Consider the following 22,203-nt stretch of genomic DNA (forward strand, 5'->3'; position numbering starts at 1 on the left):
AACTCTAAGCGTGGCCGACATTACAGCTGCAGAAGAAAGAGTCTATGCTATGAAGCTCATGAAGATTGCCGCTGTCGCCATGGAAGAGGAGAAAACTCCAACATTGTCAGCAGTTGTACCAGTCGGTGCCCAGCTGATTCGAAAACTCCAGGAGAGCCCAAGTGACTCTAACATGACAAAAGAGATAAAATCTGCCATATGCCAAGATGTTAAGAAGAGGTACTAAGATGAGCAGAGAGAGACACTTCATGTATGTGCAGCTCTGGATCCCAGATTTAAGGCCTTGCCTTTTCTGTCCGAGGATGAACACCAGGCCGTCTATGATAGAGTCATTGCAGAAACTGCAAGGATGGAGGGGCTGTTTCTGGTTAGCTAAACAATTTGATTCAACATTAGACTATTCTCACATAGTCTTTCAATATTTTTCAAAGAGAGGTCTCTGAAACAGTCTAAATATTATAGAAATATTTTTTAAAGCACAGAAATTTAAAACGCAGCAACAAACACTGGTGAAGGTTAGTAAAAATTTCAGATCCACGAACAAAAGATTATATTATTTAATTGTCATTTATTGCATTTGGGCTTATATAATTAACTAAATTTCATGTAATGTGGATTTTCAGCAGAGAGGAGCTGAAGAGGATGAGATAGGGAAGCCAGAGACTCGGGCTGATGGAGAAGAGGAAGATGAGGATGCAGGGCTGGAGGTGCTAGACAGAGAGGATGAGGGGAGCAGCCAAGATCCTGAGGAAGAGGAGAGCTTTGCAGCCATGTCCACATCTAAGAAGAGATCCAGGGATTCTTGTGACCTTGCTGACCTTCTTGGTCAAACATATGCGTCAGGTCAGTGGAAGAAATTTAAATGTCAAAAATTAGTTTACTTCTGTTCAATTGAATATTTGGGCCTCACTATGCCGAGCAACTTCTGTTCAGAATTTGTTAATTATAGTGACACTGTTCCAAGGGCTGCAAAGAAGCTGAAGACACCATAGAACCAGGCACATGAGGAGATGGCAAGATTCAAGGACACTGCTCCAATGCCAATTTATCAAAGGGTCCAGTCCACTGAACTGGTGGAAGGAGCACGAGTGCGAGTTTACCCTCCTGTCAAAACCTTGCAAAGAGGTATTTGTGGGTATCTCTGGGACAAGTGTCTCCTCTGAGAGAGTTGTCTCTACTGCAGGGACATTATCACCGCACAGAGGAGTGTACTCACTCCACAGCACCTGGATCAGATTCTCTTTCTACACAAAAATCTAAAAACAAAAGAAGTCAAGTACATGTACCAGGCCTATTTATGTATCAAAATGTCTATGGTTTACTCTTTCAGTTGTATTCATTTTGTTTACAAGAGAACTATGTGCACTTTATTTTCATCATACTTTTCAGCTCTGCATTCAGAGACATGGAGCATGTTTGCAATATGTGCATAGGCGTTTTATTTTCATACAGTCTGTTTAGTTCGGTGTTCAAACTCAATAGAGGAAACATTATTTTCACTTATTTTTGTGCATTGTTAGGAACTCAGGGCACTTTATCTCTCATGTTTTTAGTTGCAGTCAGTTTTTCACTAGTTATTAAATGTCTCAACAGCCTTGCACCCTCTTGTTTATCTGATCTGCTTTTACCATATCAACCCTCGCGGATCCTGAGGTCCTCCAGCACCGGCCTTTTATCCATACCAAAAGCCAGAACTAAAACCCACGGTGAGGCGGCATTTAGCCACTATGGCCCCCACCTGTGGAACAGCCTGCCAGGGAGCCTCAGGACTGCAGAGATGTTCAATATTTTAAAAAAAAAAAAAAGTTAGGCTTTTAGCTGACCTTTTCAATTCTTCTTACTTTCTTATCATTATTTATTTATTATCTCATGTATTTGTACTCCTTTAACTTTTCCCTTTATTTTACTTACCTTTCATCAGGCCTTTTATTCTTATACTTATACTTTAAAGTTTTAGCTTTTAAACTCCAGTGTTACCTCAGGGAGGTCCTCCACACTGGGGACTGTATCCAATCTGCTGCTGGGGATGCTGTCTGCAGGCAGCGGGAATGGGTCGTACATTTTTATATAAATCACCAGTTTTACTTGTATTAAGGGTTACATTTATGTATAATTAGGGTGTGGCTGTTTTAAGTGGCAGGTGGGTGCCATCACATGACAGTTATTGGTCTCTTTGCTCATTTTTGAATTAGGTGACAGTTAAAAGAGCTTTCTTTTCAGTATGTACTTCAGCTGCCCTTACATAATGTTTGCATGCAGTGCGTGTACCACTTGCGACTTAAGCATGACTATCTAGCTCATATATCCATTGGTAACGTGAAATTATCTGTCCTTGTGCTCTTGGTGGCTCAAGCCTTTCATTTAACTGAGACTTTGTGATGTATCTCACACTGCACACAGGAAATTTGCATGAAAATAGCCACAAAAGCAAGTTGGATTGCACAATGGATCTGTGAAAAGGTAAAATTCTGCCTATTAACATCTCTTAAACAACAGAAATCAAATTGTTAAAAGTTGTTTAATATCAAAATAACAAAATGTTTAACTATTCCTTTAAGCAAATCTGAGGCTTTTGGTGGATTTTGAAGGCTTGAAGAAAGTCGCTTTGGTAATTCAGCCTCAGGCATAAATAATCTTGATCTAAAACCATTCTATGAAGACTACACAGTACAAGCACATCTCTGTCCCCAATAACGACAAAGTACATAGCAATTTTAGATTTGTGTTTACTTAGAAAAGATCAAAATAAAAATGTACAATTGAAACCAAAATAAGACGCCATGTTACACTTCAGCTCTAAAGACGGATGGCAAGACGAGAAGGCGTGACCTGGACAATTAGAGCTAGTTTCTCCTCTGCAAACTTCCCTCCGTCGTCCAGCTACAGTACGTGTAAGGGAATGAACCCGATGAATTCTGGGGGAAAAGAAAATCCGTCGTCGGGGCTGGTGTCGCTGAACGTGTGGCGTCTCGATTGCAGATTGTCCTTGAGGGATGAGGACACTTCAGTCAGTCTGGAGCGAATACATTTCTGCTACATGGTGTCCAACCTCCCCGGATGATCCACAGTGATTCAAGAAGGAAGGGCTCTAATCATTGTTCAACGTACAAACAGTGGCTTCTTCAGATCGGGTTTCGACGTCTTACTGGAAATAGCATAGACACTTTAAATAACATACAGTGAGAGAAAATGGTATTGTTCAAATTCCGCATCGCTTCAACTCATGTCTCCACGCACACAATGGTCTAAAAGATCTACCCAGATAGTACTCAACTGTCAACATTTAAAACCAGGAGACAGACAACTTCTTTTGTAATTTCTCCGTACAAAAAATAGATCAAAGAATGAAAAAAATAGTTATATTCTGACTGCAGAAACTTGTTTTATAAAGCTCTACTCATGAGCGACTCTCTGGGTCTACATCTGCACAGTGAGGGTTGTGGTTTAAGGATTGGGGGTGGAGCTAGTTAACATTCATTGTTGAATATATTTATTAATTTTGTATGCAACAGGTATCAGAATATTTGGGCAGTTGATACCCCTTCACATTTAGAGTTTGAATGTTCCTATATAGTACAGTTAGGTATTTAACACAATTTTTTTTTTAACACTGCCTTTCGCACGTCTCCTCCTTCAAGTGGCATCTTTTTTGTTATTGCGATGAATAAAATCTTTAAAGATGATTTACAAAAAAGAACTGTCTGTTCACTACAATATCTGCTATGTACATCTGTTTAAAAAGCAAGCACAGTCGTCCCTATGTACAGCTCAAGATCTCAGTTTGTTTTCACGGAATATACATATTTACGTATTTTCACAGTTTTCTATGTTTGCTCATATATTCAGTATCAATAGATTTAATTTTTCTTTTTATGAATACAAATATTTTCCATCATATCTCCGCGGCGCCGGGCTGCGACCCTCCCAGCGTCGCCTGTTGATATCTAGTGAGATTGTTGTCTCTTGAACGCCACTCACGTCTGTGTAGCAAATACTGTTCAGTTTGAAAACAATCTTGATTGTGGTTCAGTTTTTGCCAATTCACAGCAATAAAAAAAAAAAAAAAAAACAAAACAGAAAAGCACAGTTTTGAGTTTCAAGTTTACAGTTTTCTGGTCGTGGTCTTTATCATATATCATGATATTATTAATTTTCTTCTTCCCAGTTTGCTCCTCTTTCTGTCACTGGAGTTGTAAAAGTTGAACTGCTCCAGTGGATTCTCATGAACCTCCGTTTGGCCACACAGTTAAAGAAAAAAACAACAAAAAAACTAGATTATTCTGCCTCTGGTTCCCACAGATCTCGGAAAGAAAGTCACCGAGGCACCATGAGTCCGATCGGGTTTGTTGCTGGCTCCTCCGTTGGTTCAGAGACCTGTTGGCTGTGTGGATCCTGTTTCTGCTTTGCGGTTGTTGTGATTATTGGTTTGTCGTGTTTGCTGTTGTTGTTGTTATTGGAATAAGGCACTTGAGAAGTTTTTGGTTTTCACGGCAGCTCCGAGGAGACAAGGGCAAGGCCAGAGCTCTGGCGGATGGGCGGCCCGGTGTGGACGGCCTTGGGACAGTCGGGCGTCAACACCCGTCCGTTCTCCCCAACGCTGCCTGTGATGGACAGACGGGCCTTGTTCCTCATGGCTTCTGTAAATGTTAGCTGGGGAGAAAATAAAGAAACTGGTTTGTGTACAGAGCAGGTGGAAGTAATAAAACCTGGACTGTTGCAGACTGGAGTTTTAGGATGTGTTTGGAAATGATTCAGACTCAGCAAATGCATGATTCAAACATGACTTTTTTAAAGTACATCTGAAATGGCAAACTATGACCGACTGTCCAATGCAGAAACTTGGACCAGGCAGAACTTTGAGCCTGGTCCAAGTTCTTCCCCCGTCATCTGTCGATTAGGGGGCAGAACTTTGAGCCTGGGCCATGTTCTTTCTGTTTCCATTGTGGTGTCGAATCTGACAACTTTGACCTTGACGTTAACTGAGTGAGCCAAGCAACAACAACAATACTGTAGGGTTGGTGTAATAACATAATGTGACACCAGTACTCATTCTAACTTTTTTATGGTAATAACATGATAAAGTCACATGTGATGTCCCCCACTCAAAATTATGACCAAATGAATTATTTTTTGAATTACTACTGTCCATGAATATTTTTTCTAGTATAGCACTGTTACTCTTTTTTGACTTTTTAAGTGCAGTTCAGCACACCATATTCAAATCTCTACGTGTCTTTGTCCTTCTATTTTTTCAATCATATTTTGCATTTTTTTTCTTTGTTTGCATCACTATTCATTTCCATCTTGCTGCTATAATGTGTGAGTTTCCCTGGCAAGGGATCAATAAAGTTTCTCTTTAAGTCCAGTTGTATGAGCACATATTAAATAGAACAATTAGGATTTGTTATGGAAACATATATAGTGAAGATGTAAAAAAAACTCGACAAGAACATCAAGTTCTTGCAGCGACAAACAGCCCAACCAAAGTGGCTTATTTGAAGAAAAAAAATATCTAGGAACCTCGCTTCACCATTCATTGTTTCCGTATGTAGGTGATGATTAATTCTAGAGAAGTATATAGCCTTTTTAAATGCTAATAACCTGTGCAAGAAAATGAAAGGACAGCATGGCTTGGGTAAAAACTGCTTGAATAAATTAGGAATTTTTGTGATACTTTAACCTAAATTACCCCATTAAACCTCTCTTTAGTAGTAAAATCTCTTTAGTAGTTTTTCTATTCTGCACAATGGCAATCATATGAGGAATAAACATTCTTTTTTTCTGCGTTCTATATCAAAATGTCCTTATCACAATTTCAGTGTTGCCATATTTGTCCAATGATCTTTAAGCCAATCAGTCCTTGGTGCTTTTTTTTTTTTTTTTTTAAATCATTGCAAGTCCGTCATCCGGTCTTTTTAGAAGTTAGCTAACTTGATTTCTGCCTCTAGATGCTGAGAGACTGTACCTTCCATCACCATCATCTGTAAATGGACAACACTTAATGAAGGTGCTTCATCATTGGCATCTAATTGCCCAGAACTTCTTTTACAATCTCAATAAATATTGCCATACACTTCTAAATTACATCTCCTTATTGAACTAGCAACCCCAAGGTGTGTGCTTCTACAGTTGCTGCAGCAAAGTGAGACAAGAAATCACTATTTGTTGGCAAAAAAAAAGATTTACAGCCGCTTTTAGTTTGAGGAAAAGTGCTCTGGTACTCAAAGAAGTTCCTGAGATCTTGGAATGTGGCTACAAAAAACAAACCATAAAACAGTCAATATAGCAATAAACAACTTGTCATTGGAGTTGCAGACAAACCTGGAGTTAAGTAAAACTCTATAAATTACAAAATTATTATTCCTCAAAAAGTTTACCAACAGATTGGGGATGCTGACGTCCGGGTCCCTCCTGCTATCCCCCACAGTCTTCATCCCCACTCTCACCCCAACCAGTCGAGACAGATGGCTACCTTCCCTGAGCCTGGTTCTGTCTGAGGTTTTTTTCCCCCCTCCCTATTTTATTTTTTTTCTACCCACCGTCACTCATAGAGAATCCAAAGGCAACTTTGAATTGTTGGGTTCTCTGGTCTCTGTTTATAATTCCTATGGTCTGTATCTTACTATGTTAGGTGCTGTGAAATGACATATGTTGTGATTTCATGCTATATAACTAAAACTGAATTGAACTGAATCAACCTTTGCTTTACCTCCTAATAAATTGGTTTGGGAATCTGGGTAGATGGTTGCCTTGTTTACAGTCCATCTGATTAAGCTTTTTGCAATATTGCTGCTTTTTGCAATCGCCATTTGACGGCCAACAGAACCAATATCCTGACCTGTATGCTTAATATTGCTTCTGTTTTTACATTGTACCTTTTGGTACATTTCTAATAATCTTTGACTGTTTTACTAATACTTTTATCATAAATACCAACAATTTTGCACTAGACTGTAAATACCAACATTTTTTTGCACCTTTATTTTCCTAAGTTCCAGCATTTTTGCAGTTAATTGTAAATACCAATTTTTGCAATTTTTTTTTAACACAAGCATTTTTGCACCTTATTTCTATTCTTCAACCAACTGCACTTTCTTTCGTACATTGGTTTCCTTATCTATCTTGAATATAACACGTTAGTTACTGCATACCATGCATTTCCCCATGGGTATTAATAAAGTAGCAAGTACTTTATGTCTAAACAGAAGCACAAAGTTATAACACACATGCAGTTTGCTTGTTTGGCACTCTAATGCCAGTCAGCAGGTTTTACCTGCAGTCCAGGATCACCTGAAGTCCACTGAAAACAGACTCAAAATTTCCAGATAGCATATCTGGCTGATGACAGCAATTTGTGTTGCAATTATAACCAAAAATCAAGTTGATATAAAACTCCAATCTGCAAAACCAACAGGAAGATCAGCCTCACATTGCAACACATTTAAATATATATATATATATATATACATATAAGTAAACAGTAACGTATAGCAACCACAGAGTCAGAAAACACCTCTCATAGCCATTCAGTACAGTAGCCAGCCCCATACTACATGTAGACCCATTAGCGACAGAGTTATTACACAGTGAGTGATAGTTGCAGGCAGTGGGACAGGGAAGCTGACTAAGCAACAGTCAAGCTAATGAAGAGTTTGTGCTGAAGTGCTGATGGGGGACACAGAGCCACGTTGGACAGATATACACCGAGTGAGGAGCGATATCTGGGAGTCTAATGGTACAGGACCTGGGGGAAATATCCAGAGAGAACAGCTCACATCAATAAAGTCAGCTCAGCTCCGGGGATTCCTCACTTGTGTTTGCTTCAATGTACAGTGCTTAAATATAGCTTTATTGTATGGGGCTTGGTGTGTGTGCTCCAGCCTGGTTTTTCATTAACTTCCTTATGTAGCTTTACGTTGACTGGGTACTGTAACTGACAACAGAGTTCCTGAGCTGCAGCATGAACTACTATTTTTATGAGTGAATCTGAAGGTTTCTTATGGAGCTTCAGAGGGTCAAAGTTAGATGGTTGAATGCTCTGCATTTTGATGAGTGTAGACGTGTGTGTACAAGTAAGACATTGGTCCTCATTTATCATGCCTTTCCTTCTCGTTAATGTGCCACGAGCTGAGTGAAACGACACTGTCACTGCAGCTATAGGTCATCAAAGTGATAAAAAAGCAGTGTGTTGCCTGAGGAAATGGTGCCATTAAAGTTATGTGCAAATGAAACTAACTAATGTCACTTTACATGTGCAAACTTTTATAATTTTATCCTCACATTAACTCAGAATTTCTGTCATTATTCAGTGATGATTTTTATCTTCCCACTGAAGCTCATTTTGAATGAGCAGTTACAGGTGGGTATTTTTTGTCAGGAAAATGGGTCACACATTATGCTCGCTCGATAAATGAGGGCCAACCTCTGCAGCCACACAAGCTGCGAAGCAAAGTAGAGGCGACGTCATGTCTTAGGATGACTCATTGCTTCCCGTCACACTGAGAAAAAAGCTCAGACCAGGATGTCACATGACCACATAGTGAGCAGATAAGACAAAGGAGTGGGAAGCATTTTGCCACTGGTCACGACAGTCACTCAGCACGGCGAAGCTACAGCATTGAAACGGCAGGTTTCACTTACAGTCTCTGTGCAGGGAGCTACTGAGGGGGGGAGCAAAGGCTTTGGGTTGGCATTCTACAAGAACTCCCCTCTACATCTTATCAGCTTCCCCGTCGCTGCCATAAGCATTGAAAACCTCGCTAAACTCAGCTAAGTTGTGGATGCTGGGGCTGTGCCTGGGGCTCTGGCTCTGGCTCTGGCTAGGCTCAGGGCTATGGCGGGGGCTGCCTGAGCGGCAGGGGTAGCAGTGGTGGGAATGGGGGTGTTGGGACTGAGGTTGGGGTTGGGCCTCCACCTTCATTCTCTTGGCCTCGTTGCGTGACTTGTAGCAGAATTCGATGAGGGCCACCAGCATGGCCAGGCCCAGGCCCCCGACCAGGATGTAGAAGACCCCCGCCACGTTGCTCAGGCTGAGGGCCTGAGATGACTTGTCCTGTAGCCGGCGGGGAGAAGGACACAAAAGTCAGCGCTAGCTTTAGCAGAAAATCACTCTACAGGCATAAGACAAGGTAATTAGGAAAAATCTCACACCAGACTCACAACATGCACACACACAACACAGATCACACTTACAACTCTTATCACTCCTCACTACACTGACTGAGCTCTCTGTTAACTGCTGCACAGCATCTGTAGCCATGTTAGCATTGACCTACTGCATCCTTCTAACCCAGATTGTTACAGAAATGTGAGTTCATTAAAGGGTCAGTTTAACCAAATCATAAAACGGATATTTTCTCACTTTATATTTTCTCAGTTTAGGTGGTTTTCAGATTTGCTGATTTGAGATATATGCACTGAAGACACACATCAACAACTTCTTTCTCCAGAAACAATCTCCTGCTTACTCTAGATCAGCAACCTCCTCAGACAAAAGCCAGACTACTACAATCAGCTTTTTCAGCCTCTTTGCTAACCCCTCATTTAGCACACTTAAAATGGCCCTAATTTGATGAAGCAAGATTTAGCGGTTAAGAAACCTCTGTTTGCAATGTGCCTGTGAGCGTACAGCTAGTTATCAATGGATCACTTTAAACCCAAAGAAAACTTCAACACATTTTGATTCTCTGCTAAATTTTGAAGTTACAAGAAGGATTTCTTTTAGACAAATTTGAAGCAATAGTCATAATTTTCCACTGGTGCAATTAAAAAATTATCTAAAAATATTTGAATTATGCCTGTATGTTTAAATCTGAAAGTGCTTCAGTAAAAGACTTGCATGATTCAAGCTGTTAATGGTGAGACAGTTATGCATGTGTCCCTTTCTCTTATCCACATTAATCATGAATTATAACCAATTTTTTAGAAAATCTGCAAAATGAAACGCAAATTTATTTTTGTTTCCATCCACTGCCACCAGAGGTGGGTAGTAACGACTTACATTTACTTGAGTAACTTTTTGAAAAAAATGTACTTCTGAGAGTAGTTTTACTCTGCCATACTTTTTACTTTTACTTGAGTAGATTTGTGAAGAAGAAACGCTACTCTTACTCCGTTACACTTGGCTACACTCGACTTGTTACTTTTTCATTTACCACATTAGATCTGCTTTATTTTACCGGAGAAATGCCCTCAATGGATCTACAACATGACTGTGTTTCACCAATCAGATGAAGCAACAATAATCACGTGACTCCGTTTCACCAGACATCATCCTGCAGTCACATGACCTCATACGAACTGTGGTGACATAGGCACAAACTCTACACATGTAGAAGACGGGGAATGAAAAAAAGGGGGGCATTTTTGTGAAATTTGATCTTGCTTCGAAGTCTGACAACATTAGCATAGCATTAGCATGGATATCTTCGGCTTCTTGTCACTGGAAGTAGTTTGCACTGTTCAAGCATACAAACGTTACCTTACTACAGGTATTAGTTTCAAAAGCTTTATGTTGTGAAAAACTGAGATTTGGAAATTTGTGTTTCTTGTGCCTTAACTTGTCATTTTGTAAAGATGTTGTTTATTTTTGCTATTTTTTAGTTACTCAGTACTTGAGTAGTCTTTTCACCAAATACTTTTTTACTCTTACTTGAGTAATTTTTTGAATGACTACTTTTTACTTCTACTTGAGTGATATTATTTTGAAGTAACATTACTCTTACTTGAGTACAATTTTTGGCTACTCTACCCACCTCTGACTGCCACTATGCTAAATTTAATAGCCTTGCAAGATAAACTCTAGATGATGCTAATTCTTCAGTGCCAGAGGGTGGCGCTATAGATAGGGTTGCCACCAGTCCCTTAAAATACGGAATCGTCCTTTATTTGACAATAAATTGTTGCGTCCCGTATTGAATCAAAATGCAAATTGTTCCGTATTTTAATAAATGTCCCATGCACATCTGTCACACACTCATCAAAACTGTATAATGAACAAAATAAAACACACAAAATATTAAGGGCAGCCAATTTCATCTTCCTTAGACCTATGTAGCGAGGACCCGTTGCAAGGTTCAGCAGATAGATCTCAAGTTGTCTGCGTGCCTGGCCCTGTTTCTGGTTGCCTGGTTACAGACGCTGCTGCAACCACGCGTTTAAAAATGTCTACACCCGAAACTCCACCATGTCCAAAGAAGCAAAAACGTTTGCAAAAGTACAGACGTGAGTGGGAAGAGAGAAACCCCTGGCAATGGGTACAAGGCAAACTAGGTTTTCTGTTGCTCATGAACAGGCTGACGCAGCATCAGGAGACCAACATGTAAGAAACAAGAGAACAGACAGGATCCAACCAGCAGGTCACAGTTTTTCATCCCCAATCATCTCCTGAAGGCCATATGGTGAGGGACATCAGTATATGGTTGTGAATTTACCAGAGGATGCTTATAATCATGCTGATGTGGCCATAGACTCCACAGTATTTTAGTGACTCAATAAATGCCTAAGTTGTTTAGAATTTTTTTTAATGCCTTTTAGTTTTTAATAAACATTTATATAATAGCCAATATGTAATCAATAAATGGCCTTTGCCTATCTAAAGAAAAACTCAGAACTCTGATATGCTAACAGCACTAAATAAATCAATAAATACATGCATACACACAGAAATAAGTTAATACATTAACTGTGTTAAGATAAGATTTAGATGGGAAAAAATGTCTGTAGAGAATTTCTTTGTCCAGTATTCTGCATTCAGTTGTTTATGTTTTTGCAGAGTACAGTATTGCTCACTGGTTGGTCATGACGTTTTATTAGTATGGTTTTACTGTTTAAAATGAGGCCATTTCTTTTCAGATAGAACCTGTGATCATAAAACAATACAAAACTCTTAGTTTCATGTTAATAAAGCACTTAAAGCTTTAAGTATGGCTAAATGCTTTTTTCAAAATTAAACATACCACTCCTTAGGTGGTAGTGGCCCCAAGTTCAGTAAAGTTGGAAAGATATTCACAGATTCGGACTGCTGGCGTCAATAACTCATTAGATATAGGTTGTCAAAACAAATCGTTGTACAGTAGACAATATGCTACAAGCCCGGTTTTATCAAAAGTAGCTGTCTTTAAAGCTGCAGAAATAACACTGGTGTCGATACACAGCCGGCTGTGAACAGGTACAGTCTGCAAATTGCAAAACCGCTGCAACAGCAAAGAGAGACACAAATATTCAGTAACTTCACTCTTATATACTGTAGTGTCACCAAAATCACTGCAGCCTTCAACTGGCTCCTGTTGACACCAACGTTATTCCTGCAACTTGAAAGACAGCTACTTTTGATAAAACTGGGCTTGTAGCATATTGTCTGCCTTACAACAATGGAAAAGAGGCATCGTTTATGTTTTGACAAAGTATATTTAATGAGTTACTGATGCTGGAAGTCCGAATCTGTGAATATCTTTCCAACTTTACTGAACCGTGGCCCTGAGGGGCCATGGTGGACGTCCTTTATTTTCATTTCTGAAAGGTGGCAACCCTAGCTATAGACTAGTAGAAACCAAAACAAAACCTGCTTAGAAATCCGAGAGAGGAAAAAGCAAACAAAACTTTGGCCATCTATGACAGAAAAATGGAGAGAATTGTTTTCAGTCTGGAAAGTTGTGATTGGTCTTTTATTCCAGCTGATGTCAGTCATGTTGTATTCTGTTTGGGCACGAAGATGACAAAAGAAGAAATTAAAACAGCTGATCAATCACAGCATGTTCAGAAAAGGTGTTTCCATTTCCCAAGAAACAAATTAAATCTTCTGAGGAAAATGTCAAAAACTTGTTGTTGTTGTTGTTCCTCAAAATTGAGTATGTTTTTCAAATTTTGCATGTTTAATTAACCTTTTTAGGATGTTATACTTAAAAATGCATTATGGAAATATGGCTATTTATTTGTATTTACACTTAGTCTCATTTAGCTTTTATCGATGTGCAAAGTTTTTCACTTCCTGTTTCAATTTGTGCATGAAGACAAAAATCTCAAAATGTCCCAGAAAAGTTTGCAAAATTCTGAGAAATTTCCACTCAGTTGTCAGCTGTCTCTTTGTACAAACTGAAAATATGTTTGGATGAAAATGCAACTATTGCTGACATGTTGTTACCGATCTTGCAACCAAAACCACCTCCATGGGCCTCAAACCACCCAAGGTAAAGCGAGAAAACGCGTTTCCGGTCATTTGGATGAACTGGCCCTTTAATTCTCCTCCATTCTCCCCAACGGGCTGCCTGTCTTTATTGTCCTGACATTCACCTTTTAACCCTCTTTTATTCAAATTTATGCCGCTGATCTCGCTGCGCTCTGACTCCTGCCTCCTACCTGCTGTTTATCTCCCTCTGATAAATCACCTGCGTCCTCAGGGTGCATTCAACTTATTGCCTCGACACAAGCGACTGTCTGTCATGCTTAAGTCTCGTTTGCGGGTGACGGCTGAGTGTGTGTGTGTACCTGTGTGCTGCGAGCTCTGGATCTGATTAAGAGGACATGACTGACGTAGAAAGTACATGCTGCTTTTGTGGGAAATGTGGCAGCCCTCTCTCCATGCTCCGGTGCATCGACAACATGAAGTGTGCTGCTACAGCTGAGGCATACAGTACTGCTGACATCTACAGTAATGCCTGGACATGCCCTGAGACCATCTGAGGTGACAACTGTTGTGTGTGTGTGTGTGTGTGTGTGTGTGTGTGTGTGTGTGAGAGAGAGAGAGAGAGCCTTCGTCTACAGTTGCAACACATAGCTTAACTGTAAAAAAACAAAAAACAAAAATGCTGTGCCATGCCTTGTGTCTGTCATGCTGCATCCCTCAGGCTACACCTCAAGTCTCTGCCTGTCACTTTCTCAGAGTGTTTTTTATATATATATATATATATATTTATATGTGTGTGTTATCAGCCAGCCTGCTGTAATAACAGAACAGTACTGCCAGTGCTGTAAAAAAAGTGTGCACAGAGACAAAAAGAGAGGAGGGGAGGCTCCCAGGCTGCTGGAGACTGACCTTACTTCCCGAGTCCTTGGGTCCACACTCCCCTTTATCGTACCACCATTTGTTTTTCAGTTTGTCTAAGACTCCTGCTTCACTCAGTTTCAATACGGCAAGGTTTACGGGCGTTCTTCAAATCACGGGGAAGGGTGGGGTGGGGAAAATAACATAAATAACATCATAGGACATGTTATTTTATGTTATTCAGTCAGAAGAAGCCCAACAAGAGCAGCTCAGTACTCTTCACAAAGTGACGAAGCCTGAAAAGGGGCCCCACGTGTGCTACATGTCTCTTTGCTCATTTTTAAAAATATCCGTTTTTTCCTGGGGTATTTAAGGGAAAGGGGCAGAGCTAACAGACATATATATGTGGGACCCCGGCTGCATCGCTTTTCTGGAACAGGCACATACTGCCGGGACCTTTTTTAGGAACAAAAATGGAGGCCAGTACTGTCGAATCAAAACTATTGGCTCGGAAAATATACTTCATGCTCACCTGTGCACCAAAAACACCCAATACGGGGCTACTTTATCACACTAACATACTCTCAAGTCATTAAATATAGCAGTTTTACCATTTTAATTGACCACTATGTGAGCAGTACTGCGAATATTCCTGCTTCGACAGTACTCGCTCTCCTCTACAGATTCAAAGATGCAGTTTCCGAAACCATCTGCGCGACAGGTCGACCCGGCAGATGCTCCTGTTGCCGACAAAAAAACCCACATTTCTCTTTTTTTTTTTTTTTACCCGCATCAAGGTCACATGGGCATAGCGACATAACGGCTAACCTTCTCGCCACCGCCTCCGCTGCCACACTCTCCTTTGTCGTACCACCACTTGTTTTTCAATTTGTCCAACAGGCCTTGCTCATTGAGTTTTAACACTGCCAGGTTAACTGCACTTCTTGAAAACGATAAAACATATTTGGTGAGAGGGGGGTGAGTATGCTGTCCAATTCAGGAGGGAAGGAGCAGAAAGATAGGGGTGGGGGAGGAGGGAGGGAGAGAGGGGAAGGGAGGAGCAGCAGTAAGAAAAAAAGGGAACAAGGGGTGGAAAAGTGCATTAATCCCATTCGAGAACCTGAACACTCGCTGGACGCAAATCTCTCTCTTTCGGTGAAATGATAACAAACCTACTAGAAACATCATAAAGTCAGCTGGAGATAATGTTGTTGGCATTAGAATAATCTAGTAAGCAAGAGTTAATAAAAGTCGCCAATTCAACCACCAAAGTCCACAGCAAGTATCAATAAGAAATATTATTATATCCTTTTTATTTTACTTCTATGTAAAATCAGACAGCTCGTTTAAAAAGATTAATGTTAATACTGAGTGTTTCTTGTGATGCTGCTATGATTTTAACCCTCTGAATCCATGAGTAGTTTCTCACATTTTTCCCCATTATTGCCTCATTTTTCACAGCAAAACAAAATCCTGCACATCTATGGAAACAGGACAACCATGGATAGAAGTAGAGAGAACTCAGAGATGCCTTTTGTACAGTATGGCAATGTTATATTGCTGTAAATCATAAAAAAGAGAACAAAAAGAATGTCTTTTATCAATTATTGTATAAAAATGTTAAAAACCTAGAATCAACATGTACAACATTTTTTCAAGTGCCCACAGGTGTTTTTGGATTTTTTTCAAATGAGACCTTGATTTTGATGAAATATCATAAACATGAGCTTGGATGTGATCATTTTTCTTGACAGAACTCCATGTCACATATGATGAGTTCAGGGAACATCAAAAAGTGGTAAGTCTGACAAATTTTTCTGTTTTTACAGTTTCTGGCTCAGATAAAAGTTGTAATTTTGGCTCTTTTTAAAAGCTAAATGTCTTTCAAACTTGCTGAGTTGGTTTTGGGATTCAGAGGGTTAAAGTGAATGTGTTTTTCTTGGATGCAAAGCTTGAATGAGGGGAGGACGGTTTAGCAAACAGTCAACTGAGCAAAGTGGTGTCCTTCAAGGTTGTTAATATTACAAAATAATTAAAACGCCTATTTTGTTTAGATTTTTTCAGATCTTTGCTTTATTTAGCAACAGAAGTGAATTGGTCCAGACTGAGATAGTTCAAGAAATACTGAAAAACTCTCGTTCATGGTGTCCAAAGGATGATTCCTTAAAGCTTGGGTGATCACTTACGAGCGTAATGGCCAAGTAGTAGCACTAGATGTGAGCACATCTAGTGCTACTACTTGGCCAAAAGTTCACATTTTTCTAACGTTAAAAAATATTGTTAAATTCTCTAATGAAAAACTCTTCAAATTAATCTACTCAAGCAGGGAAACACTAAACATTGACATTGTTTTAGTATTACATTCTGACTGAAGTATGCATTTTTTTTCTCTTATATCAAGGACAAAAAATTATGTGCACTTAATTAAGTATTGGCCCAACACTATCCAGTTTAAAACAATAAATTTTGACCCCAAATGTTGGCAATCAACAGCATCAGTCCTTTAATCTCAGCATCACCTCCAGATAATTTGGACCCATTTTACACATGCATATGTACATCAGCCAATTCAAAGCTTGCAGGATTTCTGAGCATGAAGCTCTTCTGGAAAATTAATGTCTATGAAAAGCTTTTCAAAATAAGAGCGCATCACAATTTCATGGGCTCTTTTGAAGGCCGCTGCAGTGATGTGAGATGATAGCACAGCGAGAGGGAGAGATTTGCTTCAGCGAGTGTTTTGATCCCTTTATTTGCATCATTTATGAAAAAATAAAAACAAAACAGTCAGTAATGGGAATGGATCAGAAACACAAAGCAACATGGCTAATATTCCAGTTGAAGCTGATGATTGCAGATTGATCACAGAGTCGTGTGAAATAACAGCCCTGACTGGTGGCACTGCCAGCTCCTGAAGTTTGCTGGTGTGTTTCCTAGCTGATATCCGGACGAGTGACTGACAGAAGACGATAATCCCCAAAACAACAAGAGGGAGCCCTGAAAGGGACGGAAGACTACCGTGATCTGTCAGGGACTCTTCCTGGTCAAAGCAGTGGCAGAAAACTGGCACCAGCCTGGCTGCAAACCAGTAGATGCTCTGCTCTACTTCAGGTTCAGAGGAATTTACAGAGAAAAAAAAACAACAAATTTATTGGCTGTAGGGAGCTGGAACAAATTGTTGGTAGTGATTCACAAAGAATTTTTAAAAAGTACTCATGTTTGGCTGTTGGCTTCAAGGCATCCTCTAATTTCATTTGATCAATGCTCTAAAATGATTTATTTGTCCTGCAGATCCTTAATAGGAAAGTGTTTCAACACGTGTGTATCGTGCAGGAATAAATTAAAGTGCAGGCGATTGCCAAGTTGCACACACAGATACACACACCTGCCTTTAGTGTATTTATCCATTCCCCTCAGTGAGACCTTGCTGGCGGGTTTGATCGATGAGCATGCGGATTGAAAGTGCAACTCCCCACAGTAATGACACTGTATTCTGTGGCAGGTCTGTAAATTCCACTATGGTCGGGAGGCAGTGATAGAGTCTGGCAGAGTCGCCCAGGGCTGGGCATTCAAACGGCTCCCAAAACGCCATTTCAGTCGAAAATAAAGAACCAGTCAACCGTGAAGGAAAGCTGAAGTAGCATTAGCTAAATCTCCAATTACATTCTGTGGATAAAATGCAGCTTATCGGCTAAATAAGACATTTTCAGATGAGTTTACTAGCAGCATGCCGCTCCAACATCTCTGTGGGCCCAAACAGCATGCACGAGATTTACCTGGTGTGGAGAGCTGTAAAGGAGAAAAATATGAAATAAAAACAACCCCTGCAGCGTCACAGTGAAGCCCCATGTCCATGCAACAAACACGGATGTCAAAAAGCTGCTACTTCTGCCCAGAAACAAACAGAAAAAAAAAAAAAAAAAAACGCCCCACCCACCCACACCAAGCAGAAAGTGGAGACAGATAGAGATAGAAAAGGCGGCACACCAGGGAAGGTGGAATACCATAACAACACGTAAAACATATTGTTACACTATTCCACCCACCTTAACTGTGAACCCTTGGGTGTGGCTACTCCATAGCCTTTGGAGTCCAAGTTGCCTCCGACTTTCATTGTGTCGCAGGGCTTTCGCTGCTCAGTGTACTCATTCATGGTGGACTCCAGCAGGAAGGCGTATTTCCCTTTGGATTTGCGGACTCTTGCCACCCCTTCGGCCGTGGTCTTGGTGAAGACGGTGGGCTCGGCAGACTTCATGTAGCCCCACATCTTCTCGTAGACGGCAATCTTGGACCGCTATGGAGTTTGGGGATGTTCAGAGGTAGATGTGGTGTGAGAGACGGAGAATCAAGTTCCACATACAAGATGCAAAACAGAAAAACACACGGAGCATCAACATGTTACCATAGTCTTGCACAGAAATCTACATGTTGGGTCCAAAGTACATTAACGTCTATGTCTGTCTTCATCCCAATACAATGGAAGTAAATGGACAAAGAAAGGTTTTATTACAAGCAGCTGGATCTCTTTTCTCTTTTGCAGTTTGGTTGAAAAGACTCAAAGTGACACTCAGCTTAAAATCTTTTCAAACTGTCATTAACAGTTTGACTGAAAAACCCACCATTTGTTCACTTCAAAAGGCAGCTGTTAAAAGTTGGTTCTATACAGATAAATGCACAGAAGGAGGCTAGCTTAAATTTCACACAGCAGTATTATTTCTCCATTGTCTGTCTGTACATTCATATTAATGCAAAATTAGACAACGGTCCACAAAAAACAACAGTTTATAGGGTATTCTTATGAATCCATGAGCCTTGGCTGAGTGTGCAGATGCAGAAGTGAAGTTCTGTTTAATTCTGAAGGAGTAGTTTGAATTATTTGTTGTTTTCATTGGCTATGACTTCAAGTTGTTCCAGTCAACAGACAAAAAAAAACTTGAATTAAGGCTAAGTGCAATACCGTAGGGGCTGCAATTTCTTTGATAAAGGCAAAATTTGTCATAACATATCAATATAAATGAAGCCTCAAGCTACAAACTATAGTCTACTAAGGTAACATGCTGGTTTAGTGCAGACTGTTTCAGTTGGTAATAAATCCAAAAACTACCATTCTCACTGAATTGTGACTCCCAATATCTGTCAAAACAACTTTATGATGTTTTCTGTATATTGTTTAGCTCCAATATAGGAACCTAAAACTGGGACTTCAACTTGGCTGTACTGAAACCTTTAACCCAAGTGGTTCAAGCTTAAACCTGAAGCTATATTTTCCCTTTACTGAGTCTGCCAGATTGTATGCACGACTCCAGAATTAAGAAACACTTCCAGTTACTACATATCACATGCAGACTAAAAGGCTACTACAAACCATGCGGTTGTCATTAGCAATCTACAGAAACCTCTACCAAAATGTGCCTTTGCGTATGTTGACATCCACAGAGAGAAATGATTGTCACAGTCAGAAAGGCAAAGAAAAGAGTTCAATACATTTCAAAATATCCTTATAACTTACTGAAGTCTGAAGTTTCATGCTGGATTAGAGGGTTTTAGTATGAAGCAAGTTCAACATAGTGAGACTTTCTTTGCATTAACTGGCTCAACTGAACCTAAAACCCCAATCAGAGATAAATGGTATCAGACAGTTGATAATCACTTTCATGAAGAAAACCTGGCTAACACAGAAAGCTGATTATAACTTTCATGTTAACCGGGTTTTCTTCATCAGGCTCTGAGTTCCAGGTGTTTGACTTGTCATTTGACTCATCTTTCTGCATGAAATGGATTAATCGTGTACTGCTTACTTCAGTCAAAAGGTTGAGAGCTATGACAAGTATTAAAAATTCATATCTGCCAAATGTGCTGTTTCTATAAATGGAGGACTTCTGGTAGAAAATAGTTTATTGTGTAACTTAATATATTGATTTTTACCACTTATTGTACTCTCAATGCAGCCACTTTTTCGAATGTGACAGCTGCACATTAGAGCTCATAAACTTTACATTTAAACATGAAGCTTAACAAGTGCATTTCAATCTGATACTGTTCCACAATGAAAGATACATGCAAATCACTTTAGTTTTTGGAAAAATGAATGTTGCTGATTGAATATTCTCTGTGATAAAGACCAGTGTGTTCTATTAGTTGCAAGACCAGTAGTGTGAAGCTGACTGTGCAGCAAATCAGGACCAATCTAAAGTTATATTTCTGCATTTTCTGCAGAACTGCACAGCTTCGTACAGTCAGACTACCAATATACTGCTCAGCAGGTTTGCAGATATAACAGACTCCCTCAACTAAGAATCTTTATGACCCAGAGAGAACATGGTCAGGAAAAGAATTTGTCCTTCTTAAAACCAATTTCAATCCTGAACTCTGACCAAAACTTCCTCTGGAGCAGGTTAGCTGTGCAGCATAAGTTACTATAGTGATGGAGCAGAGCCAAAACTCTGACTTTAGGCTCAACATACCTCGCTAAGCCATTAATCTCACTTAATAGTATGGCCCTCAGGCAGATTAGCTCTAACAAGGGAAGATTTGAGTGGAATATGTCTTCATCTGCTGAATATACTCAAGGCATGATCAACCTAACACCATTATTATGCACAACACAGGCCTTGAACAACCTCTGCTCCCAGAAATTACATTTATATGCTACAAATGCGCCACATGAATTAAGTTTTTATCCACAAAGGAAGGTATTTAATGAATGCTTCTTCTAAATTACAGGAAATAAAGTTGTTTTGTTCCCCAAATTAGCCACATTCAGGACTCAGGAGGCAAACTTCAGCCTCACACCAACGTTAAATTACCTACAACATGTATTCAGTCATATATAAACATGATTTCTAGGATACACGGTCGTCTGCCAAGCCTCCATAAGTTCCTCAAATATCAACAAGGCTACATGATCATCCTTTTTTTGTGTAAATATGAAGATTCTCCTGCCTGTCTGAGACTTTAACTATCAACACCAACTCACCCTGAAGAACTCTTTGGTGGATCCAGAGTCCAAGGTACCGTAAGCGATGTCAGTCTGCTTGGCCAGATCCTCGGCGCTCTCTATGGGGGAAACCATCCTCTCCACAGTAAGGAAGGCAGCCAGGTTGGCCGTGTAGGAGGAAATGATGATGAGGGTGAAGAACCACCACACTCCTCCGACGATTCGCCCCGATAAAGATCTTGGAGACGGGGGAGGGAGGAAGAACCGTGCAGGGGGATAGTTTGGAAGCATTAGGTGGCAGAGGAGGATGGAGGGGATAAAAATAAGAGGAGAAATGATAATCGGAGTGTTGCAGAAGGTCAAATCAGGATAAAGAAAAGAGGAGAGCGAGGTAGAAAGACAGAAAAGAATCAGTCAGTGGTGGAAGATGCAGTGAACTGGAATGATGAAGTAAAGCGACCGAAGATGCTGCTAAACCACAAGGTGGAGCTCTGACAACACTCAAACCTTCTGGAGCTCTAGTTCCTCCTCATTAGTTCATACTGCCTCATAAAAAAAGCCCACATGCTTGCATTGACCAGCTTTGATAAAGGTGTAGGCTACCACCGTCCCTGCTCACTCCATCCTCTGTCTTTTCTTTTTTTTTCTGTTTACCAGTAGGATGAAAAGAGCTGCAGGTCCCCCAGCCGGCGAGTAGCGGCAGCGGTGGCACTGTTCTTTTCTTGTTTTCTCGCTCGGGGGAGACAGATAGCTGGCTGCTCAGGAGCAGCGGAAGGTCGTGAGGAGAATCTTAAACCATAAATGCTGCACTGAGGAGAACAAACAAGATCTCCCCTTGGTGCAAATCAAACAGCAGAGGATACAAAACCCTCAGGCCTCCATGTCAGATGCAGGGAGAGGGGAGGAGAGGGAAGGATGGGGAGGAGACGGGCCTCTGCAACAGTCATTGTTTTCTTTGGTTTTTCTCTGTTGCAATGTGGTCACAATGTACACAGGATACACAGAGCAACCTTTAGCTGCACATCTGCCTCTAAATCCCACACTTAAGGCTCTTTTTTGCAGAAAGTCTGATTGCTAAAGAACCCAGTGTTCTAACAAATAGCCAATACAGTGTGAGGCAGCGCCGTCACCCCAAACCACAGAATCACTGAGGAAACCTCCATTTTCTCGCTCTGTGCCGATGAAAGTGCCTTTAGCGGCTTCCAATAGAGGAGCGTTGCAGCAGAGCATGTCTCCTTCACCCACACAGGAAACTTTGCCCATGAAATAGACTTATTGATGTATTAGC

General features: G+C 40.4%; 1 protein-coding gene across 2 annotated transcripts in view; it reads right to left on the bottom strand.

The window, feature by feature from the left end:
• Positions 1–2,708: 2,708 nt before the first annotated feature.
• Positions 2,709–22,203, bottom strand: part of gria4b (glutamate receptor, ionotropic, AMPA 4b) — a 197,793-nt gene continuing 178,298 nt past the window's right edge. Inside the window, exons 12-16 of one of the 2 annotated variants that reach the window (XM_023280074.3) lie at positions 20,955–21,153; positions 18,025–18,272; positions 14,033–14,147; positions 8,915–9,052; positions 2,709–4,650 (exon numbers count right to left, since the gene is read on the bottom strand). In XM_023280074.3, coding sequence (XP_023135842.2) covers positions 4,486–4,650; positions 8,915–9,052; positions 14,033–14,147; positions 18,025–18,272; positions 20,955–21,153 — 865 coding nt within the window. In that variant the 3' untranslated portion in view covers positions 2,709–4,485. Of the gene's footprint in view, positions 4,651–8,914; positions 9,053–14,032; positions 14,148–14,809; positions 14,925–18,024; positions 18,273–20,954; positions 21,154–22,203 lie in introns of both variants that reach the window. The other variant, XM_023280073.3, reaches the window with a different exon arrangement.

This window comes from Amphiprion ocellaris, chromosome 14 (genome assembly GCF_022539595.1).
Source record: "Amphiprion ocellaris isolate individual 3 ecotype Okinawa chromosome 14, ASM2253959v1, whole genome shotgun sequence".
NCBI classification, from domain to species: Eukaryota; Metazoa; Chordata; class Actinopteri; family Pomacentridae; genus Amphiprion; species Amphiprion ocellaris.